The sequence below is a fragment of the Urocitellus parryii genome, chromosome 4, assembly GCF_045843805.1.
Source record: "Urocitellus parryii isolate mUroPar1 chromosome 4, mUroPar1.hap1, whole genome shotgun sequence".
Taxonomy (NCBI): Eukaryota; Metazoa; Chordata; class Mammalia; order Rodentia; family Sciuridae; genus Urocitellus; species Urocitellus parryii.
In genome coordinates, this window is record NC_135534.1 from 175,720,119 (window position 1) to 175,743,060 (window position 22,942).

Below are 22,942 nucleotides of genomic sequence, written 5' to 3' on the forward strand. Positions count from 1 at the left end.
AATTTTCATTTGAAAAGGGAATTCTGTAATTAAAAATTAACCCTTTGTTGCTTACCTAACATACAGCTCTGAATCATCTCATCAACGTAGACATTTTCTTCTAGATGGGTTCTTGTCACCATCCCTTAGTTTAGGGTCCTGAATATTCATACACTTTGGATCAGCCAGTAAACCTGAGCCAGGATAGCACGAATGTGTGGCTAGCACCATTCCTTAATTCCCGTAGCATATGGTGGGACCTGTGCTATCCTAAGGCACTTGATTCATAGTTCTCGTGTAAAATTCTTCATCTAGACCTGGGCTGTCCAGTACTGTACTCACAGGGCACATGTAGCTATTTAGTTAAAAATATATTTTTAGCCCTAGTCACATTTCTTTTTTTTTTTTTTTTAATATTTATTTTTTAGTTCTCGGCGGACACAACATCTTTGTTGGTATGTGGTGCTAAGGATCGAACCCGGGCTGCATGCATGCCAGGCGAGCGCGCTACTGCTTGAGCCACATCCCCAGCCCAGCCCTAGTCACATTTCATATGCTCATTAACACCAAGTGTAGGTAGGTGGCATCCAAATTAGACAGTGTAGGTTATGGAACATTTCCGTTATCTCAGAAAGTTCTCTAGAACCTTGCTGATCTTCACAACAGGTGCTTCTGGGAGACTGTGCTTAACACATTCATCATCTACCTGCAGAACCTGCTGTAATATGGTGCCTTTTAGTTGATATTCTAAGCAATTAGTAAAGCCATCTTTTAGTAACTTTTTTCAAGATATTTAATTGGTACATTATAATTATATTAGTGGGATTCATTGTTATATATTCTCACAGTAGAACAATATAATTTGGTCAACTTCATTCCTTAGTACCTCCCTCCCTTCTATTTTCATAAGACACCCCTACCTTTTTTTAAAAAAAAATAACTTTTCCATATAGTCATCTGTTATTTCTTTTTTTTAAGTTGTAGATGGACACAATACCTTTATTTATTTTTATGTGGTGCTGAGGATCAAACCCAGGGTCTTGGATGTGCTAGGTGAGCACTCTACTCCTGAGCCACAACCCCAGCCCCATCTGTTATTTCTAAATTAGAGATAGAGGCAAACTCCTGTAACACCATACCCAAGAAGGGGGTTAGGTCTTGCCATTTTCAAGAAACTCCATCAACTCCCCAGTGCATAATTACGTGTGGATGGGAGAGGAACATTCATTTCTTGCCCTTCTTGCTCCTCCTTAGGTAGGCTTTCCTTGGTCTGGTGCCCATTTCTGGCCCTTTTCTTCATTCCTCTCCTTGAGCCACCTCTGATCGCACTCAAGCAATCCCTGTTGCTGACAAACCATTTGTTACTACTAGATCTTTGTAATGCCATTCAAGATGTCAAAAGAGTCCAATTTAAGTAGCAGTTCAAAGGCCTCTCTTCCACAGTGCTTTCACATATTCCCTCCCCTGAACTGCTTTGGCCCTCTACCTAGTACAGCTTAGTTTTTTTGATATTGTTTTTGAGCCATCATATGGCCCAGTCCTACCTACCACACAGGGAATATGGCAACTTTAAGATGTAAAAAACTGGGCTTGGTGGTGCACACCTGTCATTCCAGTGACTCAGGAGGTTAAGGTAGGAGGATCTCAAGTTTGAGGCTAGCCTCAGCAACTTAGTGAGAACCCTGTCTCAAAAAGGGCTGGGGATGTAGCTCAGTGGTAAAGCACTCCTGCATTCAATCCCCAGTACCCAAAATACAGTAAAATAAAAAGTAAACAAAATCTGTGCCATTGTACAGATCAAGAGGTAATTGGATAATGACAAAAGTGATGCTTTATGACTTCCCAGGCTATCGTAAAAGGTAATGCAGCTTATGGCTGATTTGGAACACACTAACTGGGAACCCTCAGCTACTATAAAAAAATCTTTACCACTGTGAAGCCCAAAGTATGCCTACAAAGACCACTTGAGAGACCCCATAACTGTTTGCAAAGAGAAATGCGTGGCCAGTTTCTAGATATCCAGCAGCCCAGCACACTATTCTATCTGCAGCCCCTGTCTTAACTACAGGTGCAGGCCACTCAGCCAGACCTACCTAGCAAAGCCTTTCCCAAATTCCCAACCCACAGAACCATGAGAGAAAACAGTTACTGTTGGTTCAACCCACTGTGATCGTGAGTTGTTTCTAATGCCTGTGTAGCTGGCATGGGGAGACTCAAGTGGATGTTCAACGTTTACTTGCCAACCTCTTTATCAGGGCAACTTTGCTTTTTAATTTTTTCCTAGTACTGAGGATTGAACCCCGTGCACTTTAACATTGAGCTTACTCCCAGTTCTTTTTATTAGGAGACAGGGTCTCACTAAATTGCCTAGGCTGACCTCAAACTTGTGATCCTCCTACCTCAGTCTCCCAACTCACTGTGATTACAGGCATGCACCACTGTGCCCGTGTGCAACTTTGCTTTTTTATGTCAACTTTTAAATGTTATATAATAATGCTTTCTATTAATAGGCTTTTTGTTGTTGTTCTTCAGAAAACAATATTAGTTGCTTTAAGTTATATAAGCTTAAAAAAAAGCAACAGTATAAGTCTCTTCTAGGAAGGAAATGCTTTTAGCTAGTGAGTTAAGAACAAAACAACACAATCGTTAAGATTTCAACAAAGAAATGTATTTTTTCCTTAGAATTTGACTCAGAACAGTAACATAAAAATATATACATTAAAATAAATTAAGATGTGATTATTTAAACATGTAATAATTTATGTCAGAATATATTAGTCTTTCCATGAATTAGATTTGGTTTTTGATTCAGTACCATCCTTTCAATTATTTGGCATGAAACTTGGTAGCAATGCAGTTGTTTGGTGTTCACTGATCGTGGTTTTAACCAAGAAACACTGATGTCCCCTTTGCGGCACACCATCTCACCCAGACATTGATGCGCCTGAGCCACCCTGGAATGTCTGAACAGTAACCAGGCCCTGGAGATTATTTAAGGGCTGGTATAGAGTTCTAGGAATCAGCCAAGCTATCTTTTTCACATCAACCCACCAGGAAGGAAGTTGTTCAAATGTGATATTGATTCCTTGGTTTTGTTTGTATTTTGTTACTGAAGCAATACATTGTAGAAACTTTCAGGCTTTTCTAAAATAAAAAACAATCTGAAAAATATATGCATGTTTTTTTAGATTATCTACAAGTACTCATAAAATCCTGTCACTAGACCAAATACTGTACTGGCGAGATTATCAGAGCAGAGGAATATTTTATTAAATTCACAACTGAGAGGGTCAAGAACGAATCGAGCCAGGCTCAGTGGTGCATGCCTCTAATCCCACCAACTTGGGAGGCTAAGGCAAGAGGATCACAAGTTTGAGGCCAATCTCAGCAACCTAGTTAAGATCTGTTCTCAAAAATAAAAAGGCTGGGGATATAGCTCAGTGGTAAAGGAAAAAAAAAAAAAACAATAAACAGTCATTTGCAAATCAGGTATTCTTATTAAAGCTTTTGATAACCACTGGGGTTGTAGCTCAGTGGTAGAGCACTTGCCTAGCATGTGGGAGACACTGGGTTCGATCCTCAGGACCACATAAAAATAAAATAAAGGTATTATGTCCATCTACAACTAAAAACAAAAAAATATCAGCATTTTGAAATGAGAAGTTGTGCAACTTAGCAAAAAAAAGAGACCAGGACCTGGGATGGAACCTTATCAAGCTTTTATCTAAGATTCACTAACTGGGGGGCTGGGGATATAGCTTAGCTGGTAGAGTGCTTGCCATGCACATACAAGGTCCAGGGTTCAATCTCCAGCACCATGGCTTTAGATAATATCACTTAAAAACACTTAAGTTTTGGGTTCTACAGAATGGGAATTCAAATACCCACTTCACAGGTTGTAAGGATTTAGAATAATACATATGAAGCACCTAGTTCAGAACTTGATACACAGTAGGCACTTAAAAGTGTGGTGGCTGGAAGTATTTCTTACAGGTTGACCCTTTTTATTTTTCCATTCATTTACATTTTGTACTTTTGTAATTTTCCACAGGTTCTTAGTCAAAATCTGGGTTCATGGCTCTGGGCTGTAGGAGCTGCACCTATAAACACTGCCTTCATAGACATTTGGGGGTCATATGCAAAACAGTGTGAAAAGCTACCGAAAGAATTATTTGCTGTCAGGAGCAAAGATCCTTTTGGGGATAATCTCCTTTCAGAGGCTCTTAAGTCCTAGTGGCTTCTTAGTGGTCTCTAAGAAGATGAAGACAAGGTCACTAAAGCCAGACCTCTGGTCTTTTGTTTCTTTGTTTTTGCAGTGCTGGGAATCAAACTCAGGGCCTTACACATTGCTAGGCAAGAGCACTACTGAGTACTACCACTGAGCTACACCCTCAGCCCAGATCCCTGGTCTAAATCAAGTTCCTATAAGTGCTGCTAGTATAACAACATCTTTCAGCAAAAACATTTGGAGGTGACTGATATGTCCAATGACTATGGGTTTTTTGTTTTTGTTTTTGTTTTCTGTAGTGGGAATTGTACCCAGGGCCTGGCACATACTAGGAAAGTGCTCTATCACTTTAACAAAAAAAAAAAAAAAAAAAAAACACAAACTTTGAGACAGGCAAGAATCTCTTACCAAGGCTGGCTTCAAACCTGCAAGCCTCTTCCCTCAGCCTCCTGAGGGCTGGGATTACAGGTGTGCACCACCTCGCCCACCATGTCCAATGTCTTTATTGTGGTGATGGTTTCATAAGTATATACATAAGACAAAGCTTATCAAATTGTACACTTTTAAAAAATACTTCAACAAAGCTATTTTTAAAAAGTTCAGGTAAGCTTTTCCTGGTAAGACTCTTCTGTTCCCTGACTGGATCCCTTTCTATTCTCCAAATTTGGGGTTAGATAAAGAGTTATTAACTCACACATATGAAGCTCTCATCCAAAGTAGGTCTGCAAGGTCTGGGTGGTACATTAGTAAGCAGAGTCCTAAGGCTTCCTGGTCTATTATTGTAGCTCCTTTTAGCACAAGAGGTTGTGATTGGAACTTACAGGCTTCTCCTAAAATGACCCCTAGAAGGAAAACATCAGAAAGCGCAGCATCTACAAAAATGGGCACAGGAAAGGTAAATTTAAAAGAGACGAAAAGCAAAAGCACTCTCTGCCAGTGTCAGCTGCAATAAAATACTAAATTTGCTGTGTAAGAAATGTTCATCTAAAAGAGAAGAACTTGATTCCACTAAGAAGTTCTTGAGTCTTGGCCCATGTCCACTCCTGGGAATCTAGTGGATCCTTCGAGTTGTATAGTCCAGAACCATGCTGGCAGCACCGAGCAGGGCAGGGTCAACTAAATCTGAAACCACCACATCCACATCCTGCACCGAGGACAAGGCTTGCTGGCGAATGACGTCCTTGACAGTGTGGATATAGTGACTGGCCAGTACTCCAGAGAGGATCACGAGGGAAGGATTCATGGTGTGGAGGATGTTCACGACCCCAAGACCAAGAGCTGTTCCAGCTACAGGAAAACAAAAATGAGTTTTGGGTACTCAACTAAAAACACCAAGGAAGAAGGTAGGAAAGAGCCAGTGGCCAGTAATGGTAAAGTATATCCATACTAAGTAATGGGGAGCAATATTTTAATAGCTGTTCATGAATTGTTCTTTTTTTAAGAGAGATCTTGTTATGTGGACCAGGTTGCCTCTGAACTCCAGGGCTCAACCGATCCTCCTGCCTCAGCCTCCCAAGTAGCTGGAAATATAGGTGTGTGCCATGATTTATTCTTTTTGTTGTTGTTGTTGAGACAGAGTCTCACTAAGTTGCTGAGGCTGGCCTTGAACTTGCAGTCCTTCTGCCTCAACCTCCCGAGTTGCTAGTTTCATAGGCATGTGCCACTGTACCCTGCTCATGATTTATTTATTTATTTTTTAATGTGGTACTGGGGATTGAACCCAGGGCCTTGTGCATGCAAGGCAAGCACTCTATCAACTGGGCTATATCCCACCTCCCCATGATTTATTTATTTATTTTTAATATATTCCTTTTGGTATGGGGGATTGAACTCAGGGGCACTCAACCTCTGAGCCCCATCCCAGCCCTATTTTGTATTTTATTTAGAGACAGGTTCTCACTGAGTTGCTTAGTGCCTCACTGTTGCTGAGGCTGGCTTTGAACTCACAATCCTCCTGCCTCAGCCTCCCGAGCTGCTGGGATTACAGGTGTGTGCCACTGCCCCCAGCCCTGTGACTTATTCTTAATATGAAAACTATCATGTGATGTCTTTTCTTTTTTTTTTTTTTTTGAGAGAGGGGAGAAAGAGAGAATTTTTTAATATTTATTTTTCAGTTTTTGGCTGACACAACATCTTTGTTTGTATGTGGTTCTGAGGATCAAACCCGGGCCGCACGCATGCCAGGCCAGCGCGCTACCGCTTGAGCCACATCCCCAGCCCCTGATGTCTTTTTTTAAAATAATATTTTTTAGTTGTCAGTGGACCTTTATTTATTTATTTATATGTGGTGCTGAGATTCAAACCCAGTGCCCTACACATGCTAGGCATGTGCTCTACCATTGAGATACAACCCCACCCCCACATCATGTGATATCTTTTTTTTAATGGACCTTTATTTTTTATTTATTTATATGTGGTGCTGAGAATCAAACCCAGTGCCTCACACATGCTAGGCAAGCACTCTGCTACTGAGTCACAACCCCAGCCCAAATCATGTGATACCTTGAAGTGAAAAAATGAGTCTCCAAAAGAAGTATAAAATGTCATATACTGTAGAATATAATCTCAACTATGTAAAAAATGAGCAGAAAAGGAATAGAAAGGCTCGAAAGAAATACTAATAATTGGTATCTCTGAATGGTAAAACTTTAAAGTAATACTTTTTCTTACTGCTCTTTGATATTTCTCTATCCTATAGTATTATCAAAATTATAAAACCAAACACCTATTTATAAAAGTACTGCTGCTGGCAAATGCCTTTAATACATTTCCTTTTTTTTTTTTTCCCCTCCTCAGAAAATAGGAAAAGTACCTCTGAACAGAATGCAGAATACTGGTTCCCCGAGGGAAACTGAGGGTTCTCTGCCAGAGCCCTGGTATCTGAGAACACTCCCTGTGGCATGGCTGCCTGGAGCCATTGGCTCACCTGTTCTTAAGATGCTCTGGGCCTTCGCATTGCCAAGTTTCGCAGCTTGGATGAGGTGGAGTGCACCCACGGCTTCATCTTTTGGCACTGACATCCCTTCCACCAAGAGCAGGTCCTCTGAGCCAAGTGAAGAGAGTGAGGAGAAGCAGTTGTTAGTGAGCTGTGGGCAGCCCTGGGGAGAGGCCAAGCTTATGTGCCTATGGGCAGCAAGCCCCTAAGTGAGGTGCTTTCTGTTTACAGTTGCAGGGCTGAAGATGAAACTCAGTAGTAGAGCACTTGCCTAGCATGCACAAGGCCCTGAGTTCAATTCTCAGCCCCGTGGACACATCATGCAAAACTTTATTTTTCATAAACATCCATATATATTGCCCCCAAAGCCTTTGCTGCCCTCTTGATAACTGGCTATACATAATCCAAAACTTCTATAGCTGGGAAGAATCTCAAATGTGATGACAGTCTTCTAGCCCTCTGGCTCCCTTGCTTTTCACTTCTAATACTGGAGTCTTTAAAGTATTCTGTCCCCACAAATGATCAGGCTTCTTAATTCAGTTCCATCCTCATCTACCCCAGACGCAGTGCCACACTACTTCAGTGCCCAATGTTCTAGGGCAGCACGGCACAGCAACTGCGGAGCAGTCAGGCCTGGGTGCGTTCCAGCTCTGCCACTACTAACTGCATAGACCTCCCCATGTCACTTCATCACTATATATTCCTCCCTTCTAGAATACTGGGGCAATAGTACCTAGGGTCATTTCAGAGATCAAATGAGATAATGGATTATTAAGTACTTAACAGTGCTGGCTAGAGTAAATGCTAAATAAACAGTAGAGATTTCTATTACTTGTGGTCTTTGTCTTTCTGCCAGTCACCAATCCAGATCAATCTCCAGCCCAATCTATTATTCTAGGCTCTGAAGGAAGAAAATCCCCAATCATGCAGACGACTACCTAGATACCAACGGATTTCTCCTGTCTTTCCTGAGCCTTGAAGTTACCAGTTCTCACTTTCTCATTGTTCTTCTATACCTTCACCAATACATTTCCACACTTCTTACTTCTCTGATAAAAGATGCCAGCAGGCTGGATTCCTGTACTTGTCTGCCCCCACCTACAAATCAATCAGTGCTTGCACATTTTTGTTCTTGCCATCTACCTGGCTTTGCAACTCATTTCTTCCCACCTGTTCAGAGACTCTATGGCTGGTACTCCACACCTGTTCTCCTACATTCCAAACCTTCATTCCATTCCCATGGTTTCTGTCCCACCAGTACATGATTGGTTCTGAAGCAAAAAAAGATACCAACCATCATGTAGCTTTTTGGCTTTCCTCATTTTATGTATAAAGTATAGATATACATGTGGAACATAAAAAATACATCTGTGGTAGGGAAGTTTCACCCTCACCAGGGGAAAAAGATCATTTAAACAGGCTCTCTAGGGAGAAAATGAAACCCAACATTCAAACATGAACACAGTTATAAGGGCATCAAATGATGTCCTTGTGGCCATAGCCAATGAACTTTATCAAAATTCTCATAAGTAGCACTTAACATTACTGACTACACCCTCTGAAACACTCGTTTTTTTTGGTGGGTTCTATGAAGTATTCCCTTTTCTGGCTCCCCCCACCCCCACGCCTCTCTCCCTGCCCCTCCAATGCTGATGCTGCTCAGCATTCCATCCTTGACTCTGGCTTGCCTCATTCCCTGGTCTCATTCATAGGCTTAACTACCACCTCCATATTGACGATTTCCAGTCCCTCTTTCTAGCTTAGTCCTGAGTGACAGTGTTCAGCTGCCTCGTAAGCATTTCTACCTGGATGTCCTCCAGGTACCCAACCATCATCTTGTCCATTTTCAGAATATAGTATTCAGCCTTAATTGGATCCAATTGTAGGCATTTTAAACTACAATCCTTCCCTTTGCTTGCCCCAATTTTAAAAATAGCTAATCCCATAGATCATAACCCCCCTCCTCCAATAGGGGCAAGAGGGAGCGCTGTATTAGGGATAAAAGCAGGTGGACTGGCTGTCTGGTGTGCCTGCTCTCCTGATTCCCTCTGAGGGCAGAGTAATTGTTTGCCTTGCCGACCCACTTCTGAACATGTTTGATTTCTTGCGGCACCTCAGTATTCTAACATGCCTATACCAAGTCAACATTCCCACCCCTGAGCTGTCTAACCAGAAAACTGAAAGTCACTCCAGAACTGTCCCACCTAAAGCCATCCTCTGTTCAACTGCTAAGTTAGGAGTTTAGTGAAGAATCTAAAATTCAGATCTGTCTGCGTCTTTCCTATACTATTTGTTAATGGCTTTTCTCCTGCTACACTATGCCAAGTCTTGCCCTCTATGCACCCACGCCACTGTTTTCATGCCTAGAAGAGCTCCCCTGACCACCCACACTTGCTTGATTAACTCTTTGGTTCTGATGTTCAACTCCCAGGAAGGCACCTGGCACTCCCTCCCTGTGCAGAGGGTAAAGTGGCACTTGCAGTGTCCTGCTTACTTGCATTTGTGTTCCTTGGCCTTAATGCTCAGTGGCTTTAGCACAATATGTAATAATGACATTAATTGAATCTGTCCATCCTGACTTGCATAACATGTCTGGAAACAGCTTTAATTCAAAGAGATCTCTCAGTTCAAAAACTGTAAGATGTTCATTTTTTGCTTAATTAAAATGTACCCGCCCTGTGCTAATGGCTGAAACAAAACTAAAAGAAATCATCCCTTATGTCTTAGACCTCTAGGCCCCTGTCCACCTCTACCCCCGGAGAGGGAGAGTGTTAATTTGGGTCAGAGCCAAGCATCAGTGGAACATCAGGAGGGAGCCCTGCTCTTCCTCTAGGAAGTGAAAAGATTAAAAGTCCTGGCTTCAGTGTTGGGCACTTTGGATACTTGTCTACTATTTGGTTACTTAATCCCTAAGGGGAAAGATACCAACCATCATGTAGCTTTTTGGCTTCCCGCTGTAAGGCCATTCCGGAAGCATATGCTTCAATGCATCCATGGCTTCCGCAAGAACAGTCGGGCCCATCCAGAGACACAACAAGGTGGCCAAGTTCTGCAGCACAGAAGGAGCTTCCATGGATCAATTCATGCTGATGGATGATCCCACCACCAATTCCTGCATTAAGAGACAAAAATCTATGATGTGGCAATGACTCAATGGTTTAGCAAAGTTTTCCAATGCTTGCTTTTCTAGACAGTTGAAATGTAGTACGCACCAAAACTTTATTTGGCAGCATTTTGAAAGGAAATATTTTTAGCAGATCTTTGGATACCTGTGTCACATCTGCTTGGTTCACTCCAGTTTCAAAAAACTATGGCAGACCGTTCAGGGCGCCTGGCTCACCTAGTATTGATGGCTTACCCCCTTCAAGCACATGCTGCCTGTCTCTGAGCACCATGGCCACCTCCCACACCACAGTAAGAGCCCACTCAGCCATGAAGGCACAGTGCCAAGAGGCAGCCCTCACCAGGTGAGATGGGAGCCAGCATGTACAAGTAGACAATTCTGCACTCTGCTCTATAGGCTTTTTCAGGTTGTGGGAGATTTCAACCCCCCACTGCCCTTAAGGCCACTTTGATAATGCTTCCTTTAATGGCTTTTCTCCTACTGTGTTTCACTTTTCCCACTCCCTCCTGCTTCTCAGGTTTATCTCCTAAAGAAAATACCTATACCCAAATGGTTGTTATCAGACTCTGCTTCTCCCCTAACCCCAGTACTGGGGATGGAACCTAGGGTGTTCTGCCACTCAAATACATCCCAAGTCCTTATTATTTTTTGAGATAGGGCTTTACTAAGTTGCTGAGGCTGGCCTCAAATTTGTGATCCTCCTTCCTCAGCCTCCTGAGTACCTGGGATTACAGGTATGTGCCACCACTATACCCAACTCATGCTTTTGCTCTGAGGAAAGCCAAGATAAAACAATCCAAAATAGGGCTGGGGACATAGCTCAGTTGGACATAGCTCAGCCTTGCATGCACAAGGACCTGAGTGCATGCAAGGATCCTCAGTACCACCAAAAAAGAAAAAATCAAAAAAATGTAGGCTGGGGTTGTGAGTCAGAGGTAGAGTGCCCGTCTAGCATGTGTGAGGCACTGGACTCGATCCTCAGCACCACATAAAGTAAAATAAGACATTGTGCCCACCTATAAATAGAAAAATAAATATTTAAAAAATTCCAAAATATATAACACATTACCTGCTTCTCTGAAGCACAGAATATGAATATGATTTTGTCTCTCTCTCTCAACCTTTATTTTATTTGTTTTTATTTATTTTTTTTATGTGGTGGCGGGTATTAAACCCAGTGCCTCACGCATGTTAGGCAAGCACTCAACCACTGAGCCACAACCCTGGCCCCTGATTTTGTCTCTTCTTGATGATGCTATAACTAAAAATTCAATTCAAATGTTATGAATATAAACAATCATCTTTCGAATGGAATTAGGAATTATTAAGGAATACGGGGATCTTGGCTTAGAAAGCTCTGCTTTTAAGAGCTGTCCTTCCATCTGTCACCACCCCTCTGATTTAGAGCTTGTTAACTACTCTGAACTAGGAAATGGTATCCAAGTTAGCTAAAACCACATCCAAGAAAAGGGAGGAACTATATGAGCTAAAGTGCATGACCTCAAAGGGAGAGATAATATAGTGCAGAGTTTAAGCACACCCAAGTGTTAAGATTAGGCATATTCTAACCTAACTACTTCATTAGATGAATCTACTTTCCTCATTTAAAAAAATAAAATTGTTCTCCTTAAATATATACAATAAAAATAAAATTTAAAATAAAACAGGAAAACCAAATTTGGACATCAATGAAATGACAAAAGTAGGGAACTTCAAAAATCCATCCTGCCACTTAAGCAATGAATAAGGGGGCAAGGCTGTCAGAATCAACTTGTTTTACAACTCCTGAAACTTAACCAAAGATTTACAGCATGGAAAGGAAGAAGGAAAACAGTTTATTTCAGTAAGTCTGATTTTTAAATTAACTTAACCTGGACCCACCCACTCCCTAGCTTGGAAGTGACCTTGAACAACAGCCCCATTCCCAGTTCTGGCATATAGACACCAGTACCTGAGGAAGCAGAATCAACTGGTTCTCAAAAAATTGTGGTTGTTTTGACTTAGCTGGTAGACCAGTTCCAAGAGCTTCCTTATCTCTCACCTAACTGGGAACTGTTCAATGCTGAGGGGAGTTATACACAGGTGTTTGTAAAAGGCATTTAAAGATAAAATGTATTAGTCTCTAGTGCCTAGAACAAAGCGGCCGAGACATGTAATAGACTTTTAAAAAACCTGGAGGAAAAGCTGAAGAATGAGAAGTTTGGGGGAATAAGAACTCTGACTATGTATGACAAGTTCCTAGAAATTTAGAAGGCCATAGGCAAGTCTAGCGCTGGGCACATGCTTAGAAAACACCTGGGAAAGCCTTAAGCTCTCACCTGAGGTTCACTTTCAGGACATACTCAAGCTAGAAGCAAAGACTAAGGCAGAGTTGTAACTGTTTAGCTGAGGTTGAAGACTAGTTCCAATATACATTCTAGCTCCTTCCCTTCCTCTCTTACCTGTGCCTGTGATAAGTGTAACAAAGTTTTCCAGTCCCTTTCCTTGGCCAAATTTCCTTTCTGCCATGGCAGCGCAATTGCCATCGTTGTCTACCCACACGGGGAGATGCAAAGTGTCAGAGAGGGGGGTCCTGAGATCCACAGAGTTCCATTCTTGTATCAGTTTGGTTGAATGCAGCACAATTCCTTCCTGAGGATTTACACGGCCACCTGTGGAAATGCCTGAGCTCCACCACAAACACAAGGAAAATAATTCTGATTAGCAATCTTAGGAAGGCATGCCAACTTTCTCAGCTCAGAACACAAATTAGAGCTGGTGATGTAGCTTATTGGTACAGCTGCTTGCCTAGCATGTATAAGCATTATTTAAGGAAAAGTTTTCATCAGCAATATATTATTGCACTAAGAAACAAGGTGATATAAACTCAACTTTACTTTATATAGAAGTGACTAAACAGAGTATAACACAAGTGATGAGAAGCTCAGTAGTGTCAAGGAAATAAAAATTATAAAAGCAGCACTACAAAAAAAAATTAACACACACACACATTAATTCACCCAAGATCTCAATACAAACATTGCCAAAGACTACAAGGAAATATTAGTTTTATAAATATTAGACAGTAAATATATAGCTCCCCACAGATTTACAGAACCATCAGTGCTTCTCCCATAATACTTGTCAGCATCCCAGGAAGTCACCATGCTTTGGGTATACAGATAGGACCATAGCCATCTGTACACAGGCAGACCATGACATGATGTTCAGAACTCAGTAGACTATACATTAAGATGAATATTTCTTGGATTTGTAATTTACCATCTTACCTACTCCCAAAATTCTGCAATTCAGTTTTACAGCTTCTGCTGCAGCTTCTACACACATCTGTAGGATTAAATTAATTCTCTCTTCATAGGTTTTGGGATTGAACTGAGTATACTTCTTAACTATTTCACCCTACAAAAGAAAAAACAATAAGATCTATCTCACTTAGCTAAGGAGCCTATCACACAGTGCTATACCACAGGCTTAGATGACTTAGATGCAAATTTAGATGATTGGATTCCAGCCATGGAATAAGCCCAAGTATTTTCTTGGGAATCCATCTTGATACAAAGTTGCTGAAGCAACAACTCCACAGCCAATGAAATGGACCCCTTTTTAAGCTTAAGGTGAACATTGGCTAACCTGAATCTCTATTCACTAAAAGGTCATATTTTACCCTTTTTGACTGACACAATTTTTTTGTTTAAATTCTAGGGCAACTAAATAGTTATCCTACTTGAATTTTAATCATCCCCTGCAATTGAAACCAATTTATCCTATTTACTCAGGATAAATTTCCATGCTGAGCACATTGTTTAAATTACTGTGCTTTATGATGTTTTAAGACCAAACAGGGATAATCCCTCCTATTTTTTGTTCCTATTTTTATATTTTTTTCTTAATTCATCTCACTTGTATATTTTTATTATTTTCTTTTGGTACTGGCAATGAACCCAGGGCCTCCAGCATGCTAAGTAATTGGTAAGGAAAAGTTTTCATCAGCAGTATATTATTGCACTAAGAAACAAGGTGATGTAAACTCAACTTTACTTTATATAGAAGTGACTAAACAGAGTATAACACAAGTGATGAGAAGCTCAGTAGTGTCAAGGAAATACAAATTATAAAAGCAGGATGTGGGTTGGTCTATGTGTAATCCACCTTGATTAATTAATTGCTGCTTTTGGAAGTTAGGTTCCTGCTTCCTATATATGGAAGGCAGACAGAAGCCCTATCTGCAAGTGTTAGCAGGAACAAACAGGAATTTCTACACAGTTTTTAGTTCACCCAGATGGGCACTTCAATGGGTAGTGGGGTCATGCCCAAAGAAGAGATCCTTGAGCTCTTAGAAACGATATTAGTGTTTTGTCCAAGTCTTCATCACAGCCCTTTTTATTTTGAGACAGGGACTCTAAATTGCTCAGGCTGGCCTTGAACTTATGATCCTCCTGCCTCAGCCTCCAGAGTAGCTAGGATTACAGGCGTGTGCTGCCACACTAGCTCACTTATGTATTAATTTAAGAATAATGCTAAACTTTAAAAATAAAACCTGTGATTTATGATAACTTTATTCAACTTCAAAATCCCATTGGAATATTGATTAGAATTATATTAAATTTATAATCCAATTTGGGGACTACTGACATTTTCTAAATATTCAGTACTTTCACCAAGGACACTTTTTTAGGCCTTTATATTTTATAGTGAAGTTTTATAATTTTCTTTATGTACATGACATAGTTTTCTGGTTTTGATTATTCTTCAGGAGTAGTTGTTTTGAATAGAGTCTCTTTTTCTCTTTAAATTCTTTTGTTATTAAGGGATTTTTACATATCAATATAAGGGTTAAAACTATTACTAATAACAGTCATTAAAAATCAGTCTGGGGTATGGGAATGGGAAAGACAGTAGAATGAATCAAACATAACTTTCCTGTGTTCATATAAGAATACACAACCAGTGTAACTCCACATCATGTACAACCATAAGAATGGGAAATTATATTTCATGTATATATGACACGTCAAAATACATTCTACTGTCATTTATAACTAAAAAGTACAAATTAAAAAAAAAAATTTTAAAGCAATCTAGAGGAGTGTTTCCCAACCTCACTGTATATCAGAATCTACTCTTAACAAATACTGATATGTCCACCCATCCCCAGAAATTCCAATTTTATTAGTCTGGGGTGGGAGCCAGGCGTCTGTGTTTTCTTAAAGCTTCCAAGTAATGCTAAATATGCAGGGGAGTCAACAAACACCACCTAAAGGGAAATTCAAATCTTTGTCTACAATTTCACCTAGGTAGAAAATTATTGATACTTACATATTTTTCATAATATCCAACTATGTTACTTGATTATCTTATTAACCCTATAAGCTAGCTGATTTCTTCAAATCGTCTAAATAATATTTTTGTTTTATTCTGTCTGCAATCTCCATTTTTGCTATTCCTTATTTTTTCCCTTTGTAATTTTCAGAATTATATTAAAATAATGTTGCAAAAGATTTTTTTTTCTTGATTTCAACAGGAATGCCTCTAGAATTTCACAAAGAATACTGGCCATGGATAAGAAATAAATCCTCTTCAGATTAAGAAAATATTGTTCTATTAACTTTTTTTTCTTAAGTGTTTATGGGACTGCGGTGTAGCTCCATGATAGAGCACTTGCCTAACGTGCATGTGCGAGGTCCAGGGTTTGATCCCTGGCACTAAAAAAAAAAAAGTATAAGGGAGGCCTTTTAGTTTCTCTTAGGAAAAGTATGTTTTGTTTTGCTTTTCTGTATTTTTGATTAATGATATTAACAAGCTTCCTGTATTTTTGTTTTTAAAATCTTTGCTATTTCTTGTGTACTTCTAAAACTTTATAATGTCAAACAAAGGTTTTTCCTCATTAAGTCATTCAGAGATCATGAAGGCACTCTCAGCCTGTCAATGCTGTGTTGATGTCTAGTTAATAAAGATATGCTCTCTTCAATAAAGAATATACTTATAAAAATGCAAAGTGGAGAACCCATCTATCTGACAATATCTGAGAGAAGAAGCAACTTCTTTCACCCCATGCAGATGCACGTGCTCTTGGCTGGGTGGAGATGGTGATCAGCATACTTCACACTCTATTCCACTATGACTACTCCGATACTTTCAGGTCTCCTGAGTGGCAAAAGCCCTCTCTGATGCCTAAAAGTGTCTTTTCTCCCCATTGTTCATTCAAGTCTGCTACCTTGAATTCCCTGAAAATTTACTTCTTTGAAATGTTAATAGTTGATAAACAAGATAAACATAGATTCAAAATCAATACTATAGGCAAATGATTACACACTCTTGTATGTTTCTAGTCTTGTCTTCCAACTATACATTTTAAAACTCAATTACTCAAATGGGATGCAAAATTAAGAGCTGAGCAGTGAGTATACCTTCATGCTGACTATTGCAACTCGGAGGTTCGTTCCACCAAGATCAACAGCCAAGGCACTTAGAGTTTCAAGAATATGGTCGATATCTTGAGAGATATTCTCCTTCACAGGAGGAAAGCAGAATTTCTTTTGCAGTGGCTCTTGAAGGTCAATAGATTTGAGAAACTTCAAAATCCTTGGAACAGCATTTCCATCTCCATATATCTTTGAACTAGAATATCCAAAACAATTAAATTAACTGTATACATTAAGTGACGTTGAGGGTGTGGTTTAAGGTTCAGGTAAAAATAGTTTTGTGTTGCTCCTTTTTAAAATAACATTCTGGATGGTATATGTACATAATGGAATATTTACTCAGCCATAAAGAAAAATGAAATTATGGCATTTTCCAGTAAATAGAGGAACTGGAAGCTACCATGCTAGGTGAAATAAGGCAATCCCCCAAAAAACAAAGGCGCCAATGTTCTCTCTGATATGCAGATTGGACAGCAGGGTATGGGGGGGGAAGGAAGGGAGATGGGAATGGGAAAGACAGTAGAATAATCAGACATAACTTTCCTATGTTCATATATGAATACACGATGTGAAACTTCTTATCATGTACAACCACAAAGAATGGGAAGTTATACTACATGTATATATAATACGTCAAAATACAATCTACTGTCATGTATAGCTAAAAAGAAAAAAAATTAAAAATAAAATAACATGTCTGGGAGTGTACCTCAAAGTAACAGTGTTTGCCTAGAATTCATGAGGCCCTGGGTTTGATCCTCATCATTGCAAAAAATAATTTATAAATACATAAACCAAAATAAAATAACATTTGTGCAATGTGTGTGTTGCACAATTTCAAAGCATCATGTACAAGACATATGATGATTCACAATGTTATCTGTCAATTAAAAAACTGGAAATCATAATTATACATAACTAAATAAAATAAAATGACATCTGGATCTCTGCAGCAATAGAATAACTAAGTGTCTGCATTTTTGTCTTGCTTTTTTAGAAGTTTTATCTTTAACTTTCTGAGAAAATTCATCAATTTGAAGTAGAAAGGACAGCCAAAATTAATCAAAATTCTGAACTAGAATTTTTTTAATAGACACAATATCTTTATTTATTTACTTATTTATTTATGTGGTGCTGAGGTTCGAACCCAGTGCCTCCTAAATGCAAAGCAAGCACTCAATCACTGAGCCACAACCCCCAGCCCTAGAATTTTTTTTAATTTTTTTTTAGTTATTGGTGGATTTTTATTTTATTTATTTATATGTAGTGCTGAGAATCAAATCCAGTGCCTTGCACAAGCTAGACAACTGCCCTACCACTGAACCACAACCCCCGCCCCTGACTAGAATATTTTTTAAGAAAATTAGTTACACTATTTTGTAATACTTCTAGAAAGTCAAATTAGGTTAAAATAGTATTTTCTAGCCAAAGTACTGTATAATTAACTGAGACAAGTTTAAAAAATAAATTCTACATTAGAACCCTTGGGACAATAATAAGGGGTAAGATATCTGCCATTCCCATCTCACTGGCAGCTAGGGAGCCCTGGGCATGAGAAGAAAAGTTGTTAAGATGGAGACTAAACACTGGTCCACTGCAACTTTAAAGTGGTGCCTGAACTATTTCTCCTTTTAAAATACTTTAAAAAAGAGGTTGTATACTCACCAAGGGTATTGTTTACCAAACTGAAGGTGCAGTGCTTGCAATATTTTGTCTTGAGTGTCAGCATCCCGGACATGAAGGACATTCTCCCCTAGGTAAATCATGTCACATTTTAATGATTTGGACATGAGACTCTCTAAAGAATAAAGAAGTTGGCAGTATAATGAAGTCATAATTTAGTCCTAAAACTCAGAAGGACTGCAGAGCATTCTGCAAGATTTCCATATATCAAACATTTAAGGGCACTAGGATTCTTTATTCCCAAAGAGAATAAATCATGGTTTTGTTTATTTATTGAAATAAATAAGGTGGATTAATCCAGCATCCACATCCCACTTGCCTAGACATCTGTCAAGCCTACTCTCAACCTGCCCTGTCTTCCATCTCCTTAGCCAATCATTCAATCAGCTGGTCAGATATGACTGGCCAGTCAATTGCCAGTGAGCTATTCAGGTAGTACTTTCTCTTCCTCCATTTCCTAACCAATTTGAGAAAGGGAATATAGTAAGAATGGTCACGTTTTCAACAGGCTTGGCTAAGAGGAGTGGAAGAGTGGAGAGGAGTGTAGGTCACAGGAGAGATTGTTTTTGCTTTTAATATTTGAGAGGCCAACGCAAGTTTAAGATGAGGAGGTTAAATATACATGGAAGAGAAAGGATGCCTGATGGGCAAGTCCCTGAGAAGGCAGGAGGGGAGGGGACTTAGAGCACAGTTAGAAGGATGAGCAGTGGACAGGCAGGAGACACACACATTCTCCGCTACCCTCATAATCACCACATATGCACAACTATAAAGGAAAATAAGAAGGAAAGGAGTCCTGAATGGGCACGTACATTTATGTAAGAATGGAGACAGAAAGACACAAACCAACAGAACACATTGCCAAATCCAGTGTTCAATTCTCCTTTCACATCATACTTAACTCTCAGCAGCATTCACCACCACTTCCTTTTCAATTTTCTTGGTGTGTGTGTGTGTGTGTTTTGTGGTGCTGGAGATTGAACCCAGGGCCTTCTGCATGTAAAGCAAGCACTTTACCAACTGAGCTATATCCCCAGCCCTCAATTTCCTTGTTTTGGGTACTGGGCATTGAACCCAAGGGTGCTTTACCACTCAGCTTCATCCCTAGCCCTTTTTATTTTTTATTTATTTTAATTCTGAGACAATCTCACAAAGTCTCTAAGACTGCCTTGAACTTGGGATCCTCATGCATCAGCCTCCCAAGTTGCTGATATGTACCAGTACACCCTGCTCTTTTCAATTTTCCTTGCTAGCCTTTCCTCTTCACCAAAACTCTTAATGTTGAAGAGCTCCAGAGGTTGGTCCTACACTCCATTCTCTGACAACTCTCCCTGGTTCATTTCATTTAGTCCTTGGTTTTAAATACCATCTAGGGAAGAATGCCATTATCTTTGATATCTTTCTTTTTTACTCTAGAAATGGAATTTTTAGCATCTGATCATCGAGCCAAAGACTAGCTAAGTATGGCCATGTGACTAAGTCCTGGTAAATGTGAAAAGTATTTGCAACTTCTAAGTCATGCCTTTAAAGGGAAGGGCATCTTCCCCCTTTTTCTCCTTCCTAATGGTGAAAATACAGACTCTATAGCAAGAGTTAGAGAAACGCCAGATAGAAGTCTCTGTGATAGCAGCTCAACTGATGTCCTAACTACATAACCATCCATATGCCAATGACTTTCAAATTTCTATCTCCACCCCTAATTCTCCCTGAACTATTTAGTTGCTTATGCCATCTCTGCTGTGGTTACCTAATAGACATGGGAACATCATTAGAGAATTCTTAATTGCATCCTCCCCAAGATCTGTTCCTCCCTCAGAACTCCCTTATCTGGAAAATATACCCCCACTGCTCAATATAAAAATCTAGGCATGACTATGATTCCTTTCTTTTACAACCCACATCCAAGCATCAGCAAATACTATAATAAAACCCAAATCAATTCTTCTGCATCTCTAATACTACCATTTAGTCTAAGCCACTATTCTCTCTCATCTGCACAAATAGTCCCTGTCTGTCTCCCTGCTTCACCTCTTGCCCTATCACACTCCATTCTCTCCATAAGCAGACACAGTAATCTTTCCAAAGTGCAAGCCATAGCATTCCATTCTCTCCCTTAACTGGATTCCCATGATACTTAGAAAAAATTACAAATTTTGTAAGCCAGTACTTTGGCTTATAGAAGTCTGCCCCCTTCTTTGCCTTTTGCCCACTACTTTATGGCCACACCGACGCTTCTGTTTTTCAAATACATCAAACTTGTTTCCACCTTAGGGCATCACACTGGCTATTCCCGCTGCTTCTCCCTGCTCTTCACAAAGCTGACTTTGTCATTCAGGTCTCAGCTTAAGTGTCATTTCCTCAAGAGACCTTTCCTTACCAACCTAATACAGCTCATCACATTACTTTGTATAACCGTCAGTATAACACATAGAAATCCTGATATTTTTATTTTTGTTTATAATCCATTCCCCCTCCCATGACATCTAAGTTATATGAGAGCTCAGTCCTTGTTAGTCTAATTTACTAACAAATCCAGTGTCTATCACATGGCATGGCATTTTCTGAATTTGAAACAATTTCCATCTCACAGCTTCTATTTTCTCTATGAAGTGAGAAGCAAAGTAATGTTCTGGAATGAGAGATGATCTAAAGGTAAAAGAAAGAGCAGCAATTATGAAGAATGGAAAAAAGAGCAGAGCTGGAACAAGTCTTACCATTAACTGCAGATATATATTTACACGTAGATAGTATTAGAACTTGGACTAATGTTAAAAACAGGATCTAGCTCAGCATATTAATAATAATCCTGATACCTTAGTTATTAAGGAGCATCTTTCATAGAATTGCCATAATTTAAAGTACTGATTAAAGAGACTTCATGAGGCCCAGAAGATACAAGAGTAGTATACTATGTGTCATAGAATCATGACTATGGTATGAAAGAGTAGTACAGTATGTGTCATATACTCATGACACATCAACCACATTTTTTTAACCACATTCTCAAATACAGCCTTCAAAGATCATAATTAAGAACCACTTAACTCTAATTGATATTACAAGGACAATAAAAATATAAATAGAGCTTTAAATTTTGGTAATCACTATGTACTTTTTATAGACTATTTCCAGATTTAAGCTATTCGTCATTCACCTCATTCACTCACTTGCTCACAAAAATATATGCCCAGCACCAATATAAGCATACCTTATGATAACTCACAGAAATATAGAAAGCCTAGTCAACTGAGATATAAGCAAAGGTAAACACCTGTTTCTCTTCCAATCTGACGTGTTCCTAGGTTGATCACAGGTGTTCCAAAAGCACCAACCTCTCGTACCCCACAGCTGCTATTCCCAATCATACAACCGGCATGCGCAACCAGCTGTATAAACTGGTCAAATGGGACATGTTTAACTGCACGAAAATTGGGATGATGCTCAATTCCCTTCTTCCGCATCACTCGAACCATCTCTTTGCTACCTGTGAAAATGAGAAGAATCAACTGTTAAATGGTATATGAGACAAAGAAACCATTTCCATTAGAAAGTATTCCCACCCCCCCTTGAGGAAATCTCCATAAAAACTCATACCAGCTATTGAGGAAATAATAATTTTAATCATAAGTCTTTTCAAGAATGATGAGCATCTAAAATGTCTGGCTAGCTCTCTACTTCAATTCATCCTGGAACTCAAACAGTTGGAGCTTTTGAAACAAAATTCAATGAAACAAATACTTTTATTAATGCTACAGTAAAAACCTTTACCTTAAATAACAATTAAGAGCTAAACCCAGGCCTACAGTCTATGTCCCTTAATCTGAAGATCCTAAGTGGAAAGGTCTCATTCTTCACACCCCAGCGACATCCATCAGAAAACCTCTGCCCAACTCTGCTCATATTTACAGTAACAATAGCTCAGCTGGACAGCACTCCCACCTATGTGGGCTAAACTCCAAGAAAATTCAAATCGATTCTGATACCATAGTGGACATTTTTAAAACTTTTTTTTTTTTTTTGCAGTGCTAAAGATTGCTTGCTTAGCACATGCAAGGCCCTGAGTTCATTCTACCACTGAGCTATACCCAGCCCAATATTTTATTTAAATGCATGATTTTAAAACAATTTAAAGATACTTGAGGGAAAAGCTTCTCTATCATCCTCTCCTAGACAATGGAGGGAAAATTGCTCATCTGAAGGATTAGAATGTAGGACAGTGACCACACTTTGCCTACCAGTGGGCAGGAACCACTGATTATCAGAAGGCATGCATGCCATCTCTTCTTATATTAACTTTATCTATGTAGCAAGGTAGGTCAATGGGCTCAGGGTCTCACTCTTAGGAATGAGCCTGGCCACTTCTCTCTGCATACAGTGTTGCCAGAGCACTCCAGTCACCATCTGTAATTACTGTAGTATGTGACACACTAGAGGTACTACTATTCCAAGATTCAGACTTGGAATCAGTTAAAGGCTTATCTTTGGCCTTAGGCTTAAACCACAAGCATTAGTACAATTTTCTAGAAAGTCCTACAATGGGCAACTGGGCACAAAACCAGATAATGATAAAA

General features: G+C 39.5%; 1 protein-coding gene across 2 annotated transcripts in view; it reads right to left on the bottom strand.

Moving 5' to 3' along the window:
- Window positions 1-2,619: 2,619 nt before the first annotated feature.
- Gne (glucosamine (UDP-N-acetyl)-2-epimerase/N-acetylmannosamine kinase) overlaps window positions 2,620-22,942 on the bottom strand; it is a 39,528-nt gene continuing 19,205 nt past the window's right edge. For both annotated transcript variants that reach the window (XM_026379887.2, XM_026379883.2), the window contains 8 exons: window positions 21,643-21,855; window positions 18,354-18,441; window positions 16,674-16,884; window positions 13,536-13,665; window positions 12,708-12,929; window positions 10,072-10,254; window positions 7,134-7,250; window positions 2,620-5,494 (listed from right to left, as the gene is read on the bottom strand). In XM_026379887.2, the coding sequence (XP_026235672.2) occupies window positions 5,259-5,494; window positions 7,134-7,250; window positions 10,072-10,254; window positions 12,708-12,929; window positions 13,536-13,665; window positions 16,674-16,884; window positions 18,354-18,441; window positions 21,643-21,855 (1,400 nt within the window). In that variant the 3' untranslated portion in view covers window positions 2,620-5,258. The remainder of the gene's footprint in view (window positions 5,495-7,133; window positions 7,251-10,071; window positions 10,255-12,707; window positions 12,930-13,535; window positions 13,666-16,673; window positions 16,885-18,353; window positions 18,442-21,642; window positions 21,856-22,942) is intronic.